The 15,825-nt window shown below is 36.3% G+C and overlaps 1 protein-coding gene across 6 annotated transcripts in view; it reads right to left on the reverse strand.

Moving 5' to 3' along the window:
- ARMC2 (armadillo repeat containing 2) overlaps positions 1-15,825 on the reverse strand; it is a 97,906-nt gene that overhangs the window by 14,938 nt on the left and 67,143 nt on the right. For all 6 annotated transcript variants that reach the window (XR_007628872.1, XM_050314833.1, XM_050314829.1 and 3 more), the window contains 3 exons: positions 15,296-15,516; positions 10,048-10,193; positions 7,721-7,820 (listed from right to left, as the gene is read on the reverse strand). Coding sequence is in view for 5 of the 6 variants with exons in the window: in XM_050314833.1 (XP_050170790.1) it covers positions 7,721-7,820; positions 10,048-10,193; positions 15,296-15,516 (467 nt within the window). In the remaining variant the exon portion in view is untranslated. The remainder of the gene's footprint in view (positions 1-7,720; positions 7,821-10,047; positions 10,194-15,295; positions 15,517-15,825) is intronic.

The following is a 15,825-nucleotide window of genomic DNA, read 5'->3' on the forward strand; positions in this document are numbered from 1 at the left end:
TTTCTTTGCAGGGTCTGGTAGTCTACCTACAGACAAAATTGCAGTAGTTATACCATCCTGGTGCTAATCTCTCACAAACATAGTAAGGATTCATCTTGAAGTGATGTTCTAGATGTGAAATTTCCTGTTCAAACCCAGAAATAGCAACTGACACAAAATGAAATTCAATTTTAAGAGGAAAAAAAAAAGGCAGGGGGGAGTGGGGAAGAGGAATGTGCTGAGAGTGGTGTAGAATAACCTGGAAGTATGAACAGCAAATAAAGAGGTGCTTGACTGAGGAATGTGAAATAAAGAGCAGAGACGAGAAGCTTTGCCACAGTGATAGCAGGGAGTATTTTGTCAGTAAAAAGGGAGCCTCTTTCCCCTCCACATATGAATATATGGATGTATTTGATAAGTAGAGGCCATTAGAAATATGGAATTATACTACTGTGTATCCATATCACAGGACCCTACCTGGTAATTTCTACACCCCAAAATACGATCTGTTAAGCTAAACTTTTCAGAAAAGGATTCAATTGCACTTAGTGACTTTTAGCAATCAAGAACTCATGTTCTTAGGTTTGTTTGTGGACACCTGGACATCTGGGAAAGGTAACAAAAAAAAAGCAAGCATAGTGTCACCAGAACAACATTTGATGAAAAGCAGTGTACGTTCTCTAAAAAAAAAAAAAAGAAAAAAATCAGAAATTAAATGAATGGGAAAATAAGTTGAAAACCACATCCCTCACAGTATTGCTCCAATGATTACTGATCTCTCTGGTTAAAATCTTTATTCTTATTACTAGTTTACATTTGTACAGCTTTAGCCACTATTTCTTATTAGTTCTTTTTTCTAGATTAAAGGCTAGTCTGCTAACAGAAAGATGTGCGGATTCTATGAATAGGCAGCTTGCTAATGGTCTGACCTTTGTCATGGATAAATTAGTTTGCTTGGGCTTTTAAAACTCTAATCATTCCTTTGCTCTTTTCAGAGGTGTTCCCAAACTTTCAGCATCTTTTGTAGAAATTAGTACCACAAACTAAGGCAACATATTTTAGTGAGAGTGTCTGTCTCACCACGCAGTAATATCTTCTTCTTATTTGATATTCTAATTTACCTGTCTAGTGATTATATACATGCACTTGCATCTTTTGATACATCAGAAAAGCAGGCTTCTATATGATACACACCAATGAAGGCTGGTTGACTACAAACTTTGAGCTCTACATTCCCGATAATTTTATACTCAGAGTATACATCATATATTCTGCGCTTCTCTTACCATTTTTGCTTTTTCTTTCAGATAAAAAAAAGGAAAAAAAAGAAAAAAAATTCACAACTAAAGTATTAGGAAGATGCAAATACACTATCAGCTTGGCATACTGTCAGAAATCATACTGTAGGGAAAGAGTGACATTCTGTGGTTATTCACATTTGTCAGCAGGAAGGTTCCTTAAGAGTTGTCAGAATATATATCCTAAAGTTGATACTTCCTTCTTGGAAAAAAAAAAAGGTTATTCAGAGAGAATGAATAATCAGTTATGAATATGCATGTGCACGCACAAAACACAGGAGAAAATCTTGTATTTTTGCTCTTTAATGGTCAATTACTATATTCCCTTTTTCAACTGTCCTAGGCACTATTATAATGTTGGGCTAGATGGAGGAGGACTACAACTGAAAATATGTATTTGTAAATATGTATTTGTAAATGTAGGAGAAACAACCAAATTATCACGGCAAATTCTTTGTAGGGTTACCTTGACAAGCACTTCAGCAGAAGTGATGGCATAAACAGCACGCAATCTCCTTTCCACTCACAATTTGTTTTCTCACCTTCATTGTTTCCTCAGTATTTGTGATCAAGGAAGTATTTGTGTGGCTGTTCAACAAACTAGACTGGAAAGCAATGCAGGTGATAACTCAGGAAAGGACTGAGGTTCTTTTTTTTTGTTTGTAAGGCTGTTGGAAGCTGGGTCAGTTGTCTGACATGATGTATCGTGCTGTCACACAAACAGCTGTCCTCAGTCCAAATGAAGGATGGCACAGCGGGAAAAAGTGAGTAACCAAAACACAAAGAACACTGAGGTCAGCACCGAGGACCACTTCTTTAGAAGCAAGCAATAGATAAAAACCACACCAGTGCCCCCAACAACAATAATAACATAGAAAACTTCTGGTATCTTATAAGACTGTGATGTCACTAAGCAAAGTATCAATAACACCCTCAAGGCACATAAAAGGCAAACCTGCATATCTAAACTAAACAGAGTTGCAGCATTACACTATGTTGTGAAGAGCCTCTGGGTGTTACATGACTGACTGAAACAGGTTCCTGGGAGCTCATCACAGAATTCTCCATAAGCCAGCCAAAATACCAGCCAGAAAGACCAGTCACTGCATGCAGATAAGCCTTTGCCTAATAAATAAAGTTAAAACAAAGTGGGAAAATTCCCTGCAGCTACAGGCCTTATCAGTGACAACCTCCCCCACTGCAGGAATCCTAAGAACCAAAAGGGCATTTAACAGTCTAAAATGAGCGGGGACATTTTGAGGGGGAGTGGCAACAAGAACTAGTCTCAAAAGCAGAAGCCTGCTTGCTCAAAGAGGACTATTTGGGACCCACTACCTGGTAGATACATTTGGAAAGAAGGCAGGGCAGAACCAGGCACAGTGAACCCAATAAATGTGGACATGTCTTTAGAGAGGTCAATAAGGCAACACCAATATATTCTTCATTTAATAAATTGATTCTGATGAACTGATTGTTAAATCAAACAGTTAAACAGGTAAACAGCACTGTGCAAATTACAACAGAAAATTAGCGTAGTTGTTCTAACTGATGCAAGAGATGCAAAAATAATAACAAATCTTTTCAAACATATCAGAATCGGGAAGTTTGTCAGAATCTGCAGAACTAATTGATGATTAGGATCAAACAGAAGCACTCAGAGAAGAAAAAGTCATTGTGGAGAAGCTACATGAGTTCTTTGCATCGATTCATGCTCACTCTGAAAGCAATTAGAGAGGTCTCAATGCTACAGCCTTCTTCAGGGAAGACTCATCAGAAGATCTGTCCAAAAACTGAAGCAATCACAATCCTTAAAGATTTTAAGGAAGAAACTGACAAAATAAAGAGTAGTATATCACCAGGACTGGATAATTTCCCAATAGTTCTAAAATAAATAATTAATTAAATAGCTTAATTACTAACAGCAATTTGCAACCTCCCAAAATTGTTTTTATGCTTAAGAACTGGAACAGTAACACGCATGAAAACATCCCATTCAAGTCTGGTGTCTGGACCAGACAAATTAACACAGGCTACAAAAAAAGAAGAAAATCTGTGGACAGCCAGATAAAAACAATCAGCTTTAAGACTTCTGAGTTCTGACTTAGCAATCCTAGAGTTCTTTGAAGGGATCAACAAACATGCATAACAAGACCCATTTGAGATCACCACGGGGCTTTCCAGAAGACTTTTAACAGCCACTCACCAAAATCCTAGCGAAACCAAGGACTCACACTGTAAGGGAAAATGTCTTGGTACAGGTAAATTATAAGAGAATGGAAAACAGGGTAACTTAGTCGTTCCTGCATGGTGGAAGATGACCAGTGGAATTGCACAGGGTTCTGTGCTGGGATCTGTTGTGTTCAACTTCTCCCTAAACAACACAGAAAAGTGGGTGGCAGCAGTCATACGGGTGAGTTTCCTGACTTCACTATGATATTCAAAGTAGCAAAGATGAAGGCTGACCAAAGAGCAGAAAAAGGATTTGTAGTCAACTGGCAATAAAATATGCAGAAATTTTAAATGCAGATGAATATGAAATGATGTGTGGAAAAAAACAGAACAAACATACCTTCATGTATAAAATTACTGCCTTTGAACCAACTATAATCACCTGGAGAACAATCTTGGGGTTAATGACAGATTCCTCATGGGAGTTCAAGGCTCGCAGGACGTCAAGAAAGCAAATAAAACATTAGGAATTATTGGGAAATAAATTTATGCAGGCATGCAAATCTATGACATGGCCACATCTTAACTGCCATGTTCTGGTTTCCTCAAAGAAAGAGACAGGAATCAGGATTGTAAAATGTCCTGAGAAAAGCAACATGGATACAATAATGGTATGGAATAGTCTCTGTATCAGAAAGGTCTAAGAAAGGACTCTTCAGCATGAAGAAGAGATAACTCAAAGAGGAGAGGATAAAGGTCTAGAAAGTTAAGGGAGGTGTGAAATGAACAACAGGTTTAAATATTCACTGCTTTTTCAATACAAGAACCAGAAGGTATCAAATAAAGACTGTTAAGGCCAAATTCAAACAAGCAAAAGGAATTACTTGCTATGGCAACTCCTTGTCAATGGATCTTTAACATATTTATATGGGGTAGAGAAGAGGCTCTAGAATTTCACAGAATAAAAGTCAAGTGAGGTTTATTTCATACACAGCGGGCTGAGGGTGTTTCCAAACTGGAAAGAGCTGGAGGTTTGGTAAGTATATGCCTGCTCTGCTTTTATTGTTCTCTAGACATCTGACTTTCACCATTGCAGAGTATGATTAGCAGACTGGATGAACTGTTCACACGATGCAATGTCATTATTATTTTGCTGAAGGGGCAATTACTGCATCCAGTGATGTCAGATTCTTAAACAAATGTTTCGTAATTTAAAAAGTTGGATACTTTGAAGTACAAAGGGATTTCGCTATACAACAGGTACAACATTGCTTCGATACAAATTTTAGTATCACAGCCGCTGTTTGTGCACTTAGGATTGAAAACAGATTCCTAACTGATAAAACATTACACAGGAGCTGGCAGGGCCCCCAAAAGGCCACCTAAGCTCAGACAGTGCCTGAACCATTGACAGAAGCTACTGCCCTATTTAGGCAATGTGTCTGTTCCAAAAGCATGACCTTCTTGTGACTTGTGACAATAACCACAGCCTGAGGATGACACCTTTTATATCTTTTATCTGAAAAGTTTAGAGATGACAATGATGTGAGAAAGGGAAGAACATCTTGCTAAAAGATTTCTCAAGATGGGCAAAAGTCTACAATGCTGACTAGAAGCAGAAGCACGAAAGCTCATCCTGCAAGACAGAAGCTCTACAAGAATACTTCTGACAGCTTTCACAGCATGTGGCAGCCACCAAGGATTTTGTTATTCCACACAAGTAAGCTCCAAAATCAACCATAAACACATACTTCAAAAGCACCGTTGAGTTCCCCAGTTCTACCCTGCAGATCCAGCTTTGCAATTTTCTGTATTCCTTACCCAAGACTATGACACATGGAATTTAGCAAGTCTTGCTAACTCAGTTTCTTCAAAAGTCTTTCTCATAGAGTTAAACCACTACTCTTCCATTCCTTCTGATTCTTTTACCCAAGTGAGAAAACAAACTGAGAAAAAAAAGAGATGAAACTGCAGTGTAGTGAGAAGAACAGAGACTACTTGGGTGGCATCTGTGGAATTCAGTCTATGGCGTGGGTGCAAGTCATTAATCCTATTTCCTGTGCTCACATTTTCACTTTCACAATATTTAGCACTTATTTTTAAAGTCACAGTTGTGAAAGCACCTGAGAAAGTCTGAATGCTATTTTTCTTCTATTTTTTCCACTGTATGTCTCTAGCTGCCATGACTGCCAGTAAACAACCTGATCCCACAAACCTTACAACCTGAAAATTCAGAAAACATTCATATACTTCCTTTCTTCACATATCAGTTTTTGGTCCTGAGGACTTTTAATGCTTTGACTTAATAATGATGATTTTATCCTCTTCTTTGCTTCTTCCCACAGTAGACAATTTTACTCACACTGTTGTTACTTGATTTCTTTTCAACACATACCAACTCGCGCTGTTAAGTCACTAGCTGTCAGCATTTTAAAACAAAGATTAGCAGCACCAACTACACCTCAGGAAAAACATTTGCACTCCTCACAGCTCAAGTGTTTATTATACACTACAGAAAAAGTGGTGCATTACATTATCTATGTCCCTTTTTCTTATTTCTGCGGGGTTTCACTAAGCTGACAACTGACAACTGCACGCTCGTTTCAAAACTGCAGTAAGAAATAATTATTCTGAAAGTGCTGCATATATAATCATCACAACATAACAGCTAAGATTTTTAAATGCACAAGCTATTTCTTTAGTAACTTGTATTTTGATAAAACAACATACAATTTAACACAAAAAACAATTTTAATCTAGTGAAGAAAGATGTATTTTAGGACCACTTAAAGTAGACAAGCAAGAACTACCTAACAACAAAGAATTTGAAGGCATATATGAGCCTATAATTCACTATGACACAAAGCTATTACCCCAGGAGTCTAGAAAAGTTCCCCTTAAAATCACAGATTAGGAATTTGAAGGAAGATGTTATTTAATTTAAACTCCTTATTCCCAGTTCCATAATTGGTTGAGTTTTTAATACAGTGGTCACAAGGAAGAATAACTGTAAGTCTAGGAAAATATCATGCCTTTGATATTTCTCATGTTATTTATGTAGTATTTACATAGTATTTTACTAAAGTGTCTTAGAAGACTATACAGTGCAAGAGCAGCCTGAATGTAGAATTACTCAGATATTCTGCAGAAGTGGTAATCAGCAGACATTTAGAAACAACTTAATCTTTGTTCCTCTTCCACGTGTATTATCACAGAAAAGAGGGATGCAGGTAAACAGGAAAGGGAGAAATTATTTTTTTATTTGGCATGAGAAAGAACAGATTGTTCAGCATAGCCAATCTGGTTACCTTCCTTAATTCACTTTAAGAATAGCAGCCCAAAAGACATCCTTCCAACAAATCTCCAGAAATTAGTAGCCCTGAGATATATATATAGGATAACTAAATGTCCTCAAACTAGTTTAGATGCTGGAGCAGTCAAGAAAGTTCCTCACTTTCAAGAATAATCCTGATGTGATTTAGTGTTCTATGTTTAGAAACCTTGTTCCACCTTTGAATGTCCATGCCTTACCTAAAAATTATTTTCATCTTACAACTAACCTGGCAATAGAGCTGAGTAATTTGCTCTCCACTCTTACAAGCACGTCAGTCTGTACAGACTGTGATCCTGCACCAAACACCAAGGGCCCAGTGCTCCAGTAAATGCAGGAAAGATCACTATAGCACACAATACAGCAACACCTGAGCCTTGAAGTTCTAATTACACTCAGGATTTTACTTTGCGATATGATGCATTTTGAGAAAGTCTAAACACTTATTTCTACATGAATGTCCCAAATGTGGTACTCTAGGTATATGGTTTTCTCTGGTAGAGGAGAGAGACATTTTGATAGCTTCTGCAGTTAACAAGGAACATATTTTTCTTTGCTTTCCCACTGCTTAAGTCTAGAAAACTCACTTTTTTTTGCAGGAGAGAAGGGCAGAAGAAATCCCAACAATTTCCTACTATTAAATAATCAAATGAACTATTTGCTTTTAAAAGTGTTTTTTAAAACTAAGGAAGAAAAAGTACTCAAACGACTGTTTCCACATGCAAAGGACAGACAAGTTAATCAACTGTCCTCTCTATTACTTTGAATTTTTAACCTAAATTATTTCATTTCAATTATTTACTGCTTCAAAATGCTGTCAACCATTAAAAATTTTTATTTGGTAAATGCTTAAAAGTAGGTCAGTGAAAACAAGCTTATACACAATAATACACAGACACATCAGAGGATTAATATATAAAAATCAAGAGATGAAAAAACTGACCTGCTGCTTCTGGTGTTTGTTTAGTAGGGCTAAAAATAAGATGTAACATCTGGAGCAGTCTGCTAAAGCTGCACAGAAGTCATTGTAGGAAGAAAGTTTGCTACAAACAGAAAAAACAAAACATAAATGAATGAAATTACTTTTTCCACGACAGATTTTTTTTAAAAAAATCACTCTGCTTTCGACTCTAAGAGCTGTATTTTCCAACAAATGAAGTGAATGCCAATACTCTGACTTCTAGCAGAGGCATATGCAGTTACATAAGAGCACAACAGAAGTCTAGATATCCTTGCCACAGTGAACTACGGGAAGAAGCGAACATAAGGAGCTTCCCAACCTGCTTGCCATATGGGCACAGTATGCTAACACCAGCACTTCTCAGCGCTAAATGGGAGAACCGTAACGTCAGGATGACATGCAAACTCAGACAGGAGAGGAAATGAAGGGTCCCTTCCTACTGCACATCTAGAGCCCAACGACAGCACTAACAGAACACATCTCTCATCAGCAAACTGGAGAACGTGCCTCCTTACAGACACGATTCCATCTCTGCGCATTCCCTGACAGCTGCTCCAGCCCCACACGGCTCACCTTGACCATTGCCAAAACAGAGAATCAGACATGCTTCGATCACGCCACAAATACTGCAGTAACAGAACCACCCTGGACAACCTCTTACCTCCCACGTAGTCAAAATCAGGACAGATCTGTGTTGATGTTCAATTACAACCAACTACCAGAAGACTTACAGACTTAGAGAAATGAATAATCTGAAGAGATTGAACATATTCGCTACAAAGAAGCTGCCTAAAGTTACTGATTGAGAGAAAAGAATAATCATTCTGTATTACTAGAAGACAAAACAAAATTCAAATCTGAGCTCCCTACCGCACAGTACACTTATTTTTGTGACTGCAATTTCCAGAAAGCTAATTAAATTGATTTTATGGCTAATTTGTATCCTTGGAGCATGCAGTTCTAAATTTATGAAAAAAAACTGAACCAGTAGGAAGCTTTAAATAAGACAGATTATTTTTGCTCCATATTGAATTCTAGATTCAATGTCCTTTATGTCCTTATCAGAATTACAGTGTAAGTATTGATTACACTTAATGACAAACCCATTACCCCCCTTTCCATGGCATTTTCCAAGTAAAAGAAATGCTCTCTCCTCAGAAGAAGCAAATATGCTCAAAGTGCTGTAATCATTGCCAGAACTCATTTTTAGAAATAAAATTAGCAACAGATGTGGAGAAGGTGGCATGGAATTGGGGAAGTGATTCAAATGCTTCACAGATAGCAAAGGACCAGATTTGCCTGGTTTTAGCTGTGGAGAGGAAGGAGTGACAGCCCCTTATATGTAGCTGCTCTTCAAAGCATGGCCCGATCTCATCCAGAAAGGAGAATATGACAGATGATTTGTCAACAGGAGAAGAAGTCCATAGCAGAATCTCAATGAACATGGAGCCACAGGCAACATGACTCAATACAATAACAAAACAGCAATGGCAAACAATCCAGAACATCATTCATAAACTGTCCTTATAACCCAATAACTCCTGAAATTACCAACAGCTGATTTCACAACTTCTTCAAAATCTTTAAATTGTTTGCAAATCCATTTAGCACTGGATATTACAAGCTGGTGCTTGGTAACTGCACCTGGTAATTTTTTGACTAAGAAACTATTCAGACTGCAAAATGATCTTTTTGGTGACTCACTCACGCTGATCTCCCTCTCAAAAGCACAATTTGGGAAGCAGTCACTGAGCTGCTCATAAAACTGACATTCTTTCAGCACTTCCATCTGCACACTCAAGCTCTGATCCCAGAGATTAATCCCCTCAAACACTCTGTGACAGCTCAGAACAATAAACACTGGTCACATTTTCTCTCTTCTGTATTTTATGTCACAATACACAGTTCCTGATATAACTTCAGGTTGGGTAATTTCTGTCATTCTTTTTTTCTAAATATGGCCTAAAATAGGATTAATAAATGCCTAATAATGTATGCAGCTTTAAAACACAGGAAATGCTAAATCTCAGTCAGAATCTGTGGGATCAAAGAATGACACAATACAACAAAACATTTTTCACAGGCACAATGAATCCGAGCCTGTATGGCTACAAACAAAAAATTCTGTAAGTACTAATAAGGACACAATTATCATCCACAATCATTAAAAGCTATGCAGAGCTTTTTAAAACCCACAATTGGACGTAACTCTTCCAGCTTCAGTGCTTGATCCTGCCTCCTCTGAGGCCACTGGAAGCAGTAGCAGGGACCTGAGTGCACGCAGAACCAGCACTGCGTTCTGTGATTACCTGAGTATCCTGACGATGTAGGTGCACACGTCCTGATCCTTCACACGCTGCTCCAGCGCCACGCAGAGCTCAGAGGCGGCACCACCGCAAATAAGCTGGCACCTTGCCGGAGGCAAGTCAGCCAGGTTTCGCAGAGTAGCTGTCAGCTGCACACAGATTATTTAAACATTTGTTAATCACAGCTTTTTACAACAGAATACACGTTGCTTTGAAAATTTAATAAAGCTCATGTTTCATTTGTAACATCTAAGGCAGTCTGAATGTCCTGTCCACGTTCTGTAGGTATGGTGTAGACACCAATAAATAACAACAGGAAACGTGTAAGCCACAAGATTGTGTATCTGAGGTAACTGTTTGAAAATGAGAGATTGATGCTGCTTTTGCCTGCGTGAAAACTCCTCCTTTGAGGGACACATGATCTTTAATACATTTTAAAATCTTTCGTGTGTGTCTGCAAACTTGGAAAATAGGTGACATGCTGTAGATGGTTAAAATAATTTTTTGCATAATGTCTGATTTTGCAAATTTGTATTTAAGTGTTGCAAATTAATACTGATATATAATGTATATTTTAATAATGATACTAAGTTGCAAACTAATATGAATTTATTTTAAAAGGCAATAACATTTATTCCAATTAAAAAAATAAAAGTTAACCGAGATCAAGATAAATCCACTATAATATATACTATATATAATAAATACTCATATAAATATATTTACAATATGTATATTTATAATATAAAAATGAAAAGTTTAAGTGCTCAAACTTACTTGGAGCAATCAAAATATTTTCACATGATATTGTTCAACTTGAAGAAGCTTTAAGCATAAAATAACTAACATTTGCAGATATGCAAAATGAATAAGCTATTGAATACTTTGAAATATTCTGGTTGTCTTCCGAGGTAAGAGCATTCAAATGCCAAGGTCAGGCAAGCAATGACATAGAAATTAATCTTGATTTAATCCAGAACTTACTATAAAATGAATGTGAAGTCATTCAATCTTAAGTGAATATGGGAATTCTTCAAATTTCCCTTATTCAAAGAGTGAAGTTATTAACATTAATTTGGTTTTAAATGTAGTTTGATAAGGCACACAAACTATCTGTTCAAATTGTTTGTTATCACAAAAAGCTCCGGAAATTAAGTCTTTTATCACTAAATTGCACTGCTTGTCCAGTGATATGTAATTGCTAATTTTAAAGAAAAACTCCGACAAGGAGCAGGTTAAGTCGTTGTGTTTGAGCTTTTGCACATGGGATTCTATGCACTACTCTGTCCATTCTCCAGCAGCTTTCAAATTTGCTGTCCCATTTCAACAAATTTGACAATAGTGGACGTGTCTTCAGTTACCAAAGGATGTTCTGGAGCAACAGGAGAAGAAACAATGGGTCGAAATGGAGAGGCAAGGCACAGGGGGAAAAATTACGTGATAATGTGAATGTGATATGTGAATGGATTTAGCTTCAGCACTAAATATGAAATCTATACTATACTCAGAATACACAGAAAGTGAACCTATGGAAGCCCTTTGCATTATATCGCTTATATTTTAGGAAGACATCTGGAGTTTTTTTGTTATTTTAACTGAACAACTGCAAAAAAAGACGTTTCCAGATGCGCATTCTTTCTCAAGGCATGATGCTTCAAAAATTAACACAATACTGGAGACAGATTTTAATAAAAATACTTTTGATGAAATACTTTACTTTTCAAAAGGTTTGATAGAAAAATTGTCAAATGGAACAGACAAAAAAGGCTCCATTCAGTGCTCACATACAAGATGTTCACAGTCAGCTTAGGATGATATTTGTTGAATTCTAGCTAAGCCTCACAACAAAGAAAATGGAGGATGAATCACATATTAAAAGTGTTACTCAAATGCAGACCAGAGTTTTTACTGCAGAAAAGAGACTTACATATTAGACAAAGAAAAAGCCCAAATCTTTATCACTAGACAATGGTGTAGAGGTTTCCAAAAAGAGAATAAACTTTTTCACTGCCCGAGACAGATGGTTCAAAATTCTCCAGCAGTAAATTCTATCAAGAGCCATTCTCAGAAAAAGAGAGATTGGAAAGGAAAAGTAAGGTAAAATAACATATACACTTAAATGTGGCAAGACAATGACAATCAGCAGTTCATAGAACACAAAGGAACAGCTAATATGCAACTGAAATTTGAAGAGTACAATTTAAAAAATAATAGAAGCTAGACAGCAGATGAATTCTGGAGAGATTCACATTGCTTCAAGCAGACACACCATGATTCAGGGAGAAATGCATAACAATTGGTTCTAGCAATCCCCACCAGCCCTAATCCTTATCTTGCCATGTGAAAGATCAAATTCACCCAAATAGAAAATTTAACTGCAGACAAATGCTATTTTTAAAGAAGAAGACATTTAAATTCTTTTCAATTAAAGAAAATGGAGTACTTGTTAAGTCTTTTCAGTGACAGTTCAAAAATCCTGGTTTTTGAATAAGTATTACCATATTTTGTATAAATATAACCAGACTATTAGGTTAAGCGACATAAAATGAGCCAAAGATGACCCTGGTTTCTCCATTAGGGGAAAAACCCCAAATTATTGCAAACATTTTTATTTTTGTATTGTGGGACTTCTGCATAAAACCCATTGTGGAAGAATGAAGAAATCAGATAGGGACTTTATTCCCACAAAAAGGATCTAGCAAGATTATGTATAACACTGCCATCTGGTGATTGTGCAATTATACAGTTATGGAATGAAGACCTGGTCCCAGTTAATCGAGATACTTCAGCTACCAGGATTAAAAGATGGCAGAGCCTCCCTCAGAGACCACTGCGAATATTTAGGGTGCTTTTCTCCTCCAATATAATTTGCTCTCTATCCCTGAAGACTTATATTTATTCTTTATTTCTGTATGTCACTGGATATTCGATCTGTTGCTAAAAGTTACAGTATGCGACAAAAATCATGTTTATTCTGAGGACACGAACCACAGAAAAAGCTTTCTTCGTACTCTATCCCTGGAAACAGAACTATTCCTTCATCTATGACAACTGAACAATTAACTCACATGGAAGAAGTGCTGCACATAGATTTGGTGAAGGAACTGATATGAGAAAGTTGCACAGGAATTCCATAGCAGTAGGAATCACTACTTTTCCCACAAGAGGAAGAAAAGCGAAGTATCTGTATTACTATAGAGGAGAAGACAAACAAGTGAAAGAGCAGCCTCAGTGAGAGACAGTTGTCAGTACGACTTTTCCACAGAATTCAAGGCCTTCTTAGAAACAGCCAGTCTATTCAAACTGTAAAAATACTTCTGTTACACTTCCAATTCTACTGAAAACAGCAGAGAATGAGAGATTTTAAAAAAAGAGGTGTAAAATGTAACATTTTCCTTTCACACATTTACAAATTAAACTCTTGATCTAAAAAACTAAATTTATCCACATGCAAATAATTAAAGAAAAACATTTCTGCAAAGTTCTGGGGAAGTTCAGACAGCTAGCCAAAATGTTGAAAATAAATGGATTCATTAGTTTTGTTATTTAGCCATCATTTGTTATTTTAAATGCCCCAAATGGCAAAGACTTCTTTTTATATCTAACTCACATAAATTTCCATCTCTTTTGACTCAACAATATTCCCTTTATATGTATTATATGATTAAGGCCAACAGCAGCTATCAAACATCAGTAAATAATATACTTTGCTTTTACCCATTCCCATCTCGCTCTCAGAAGGATAAATATTTTTAAAATACACAGACATGAAAAAAGATACAGGATACATCTCTCTAATATAGGTTTCAAAATACCTATGCTGAGAACAGAATCTATTCTGGACCCCTCAACGCCTGTGATGGTTCTACCTAAACTGATTGCCTAAGCTGGCACTAGAGTAGTACCAGGACTTAAGAAGTATAACCAGAAACATTCAGGAAAAATACGGTCATCAAAATCTTGACTATGTGCAAAACCCTGAAGATTGTACATCTTCTCTGGAAAAAAAAGGCTTGGAAATCCCATATATAATTTTTGTACAGAATATAAGGTGTGATATCAACAAAATGGCACAGATTATTTTAGAATTGTTTGGGGAGTTCATAGTGCCACAAGAAAGTTAACATGCCAAATACGGGAACTTAATGATGACAGGACCAGAAAGGAAGGAAATAGGAACATGACAAGCACAAAATTTCCAGTTTCATCATATATTCTCCCAGTTTCGAGCAATTTGCCACTTCCTTTGCAAAATATAAGTATTAAGCCACACCATTTCATTCAGTGTTCCGTAGCATCTCCTGATCTATTTATGTTTGTTTTAAGATTATACACACTACTCTGCACAGACATACCTCATAGCACCACTAAAACAACAGACCAAAATCAGTAACAGTAATATGAGGACATATGCTATTTGTTTTCTCGTACAATTTCAAGAAGTTTAATATCTATTGCTTGTAAGCTAGCAAATAATTAAAGAAACCTGGCACAGTTAGTAACAAACTTAGTGCAAATACTACCTCAGAAAGTTGTCCAATATATTTTCCTATGAAGTCCACAGAAGTGACAAAAGCCTTCTACCTTGATAAAAAAAGGAATCTACCTTGATAAATAACGAAAAACTCTGTGTTTCTAAAACACTAAGGTTTAAACAGTTTTAGAGCAAAGGATTAGTTTTCATAGCCACCATTCATCAAGGTGCCTGAGCCTGCTGCCTTCAAAAGATTCGAAAACTGTTCACTTTTGCAAGCACTTTTTCCTTACATTAAAGTTCTTCAAAAACACTTTTTGAAGTGTTTTTGACATAGCTATATTTTCTTATGCATTTTTAAAATACATTATTCTTGTAATAAAAAGTTTTTTGTAATCTCCTAAAGTATTGCAGAACAAGTTTGTATTTAGTATTTCAGCTTAAAGAATTTAAACAGAGAACACATTTTTATCTGTTTACTATAATATCCAGAACATTACCAGCATCATAAAGTAATAATGAGAAACTGGTTTATTAGGTACCTAAAAATATTTCTATAACTTCAGAATTTCTAAAGCCTTTAAAATTGACTACACAAAAATATCCATGGTAATTCAATTTAGGTCCTGAACAACTTCATTAAACTTCTTAAAAAGAAGTCAACTGAAATATAGGTACAATTCTGTCAGTGGCACACAGGGTTAGCTTATCTCCTCTAATTAAATTTTTAATTTGCCCTTGAAGTGTGTACTTTTAGAAGTAAAAGTAAATGCTAACCTGGACTAACACGTGGCCCAACTCGGAGAAATATGTGTCATTTTCTTTTATGTTATTAATCTGCTTCATTAATTGCAGCAACATTTCAACAGCTCCTTTGTTGACCATTTCATTAAGGAGTACTGCATTTCCAGACATGAATTTTATAGCTCCCATGCAATAGAGGAAAGCTTCGTTGTTTTTTTGTAGATCTTCATTTCTCAGAACCTCCAACAAACAATCTAAAAGGAAAATCATTATTCAGAAACTCTAATATTAACATTTATATTTGATACAGTCCAGTCATTGAAGAGATGAACAATTGGGAAAAAACCCTCAGATTGAACTCTTACATTTCTAATAAGTGGGCTAGAAAAATTGGGTATTTGGATTGAAACCAAGAAACAATTATCGATGAATAAGAGAATGGGCCTGACTTTTGTTCTCCCAGGCTTCAAGAACCAGTGTAAGTTGTAAACACATAGCAGGAATCACTGAAATCACCATTTGCAAAAGTGATTGTCTGTGCCTGGAATTTTGTGTACTAAACT

The sequence above is a fragment of the Myiozetetes cayanensis genome, unplaced genomic scaffold (genome assembly GCF_022539395.1).
Source record: "Myiozetetes cayanensis isolate MyiCay16 unplaced genomic scaffold, myiCay2020 scf2-11, whole genome shotgun sequence".
In the NCBI taxonomy this organism is placed as follows: domain Eukaryota; kingdom Metazoa; phylum Chordata; class Aves; order Passeriformes; family Tyrannidae; genus Myiozetetes; species Myiozetetes cayanensis.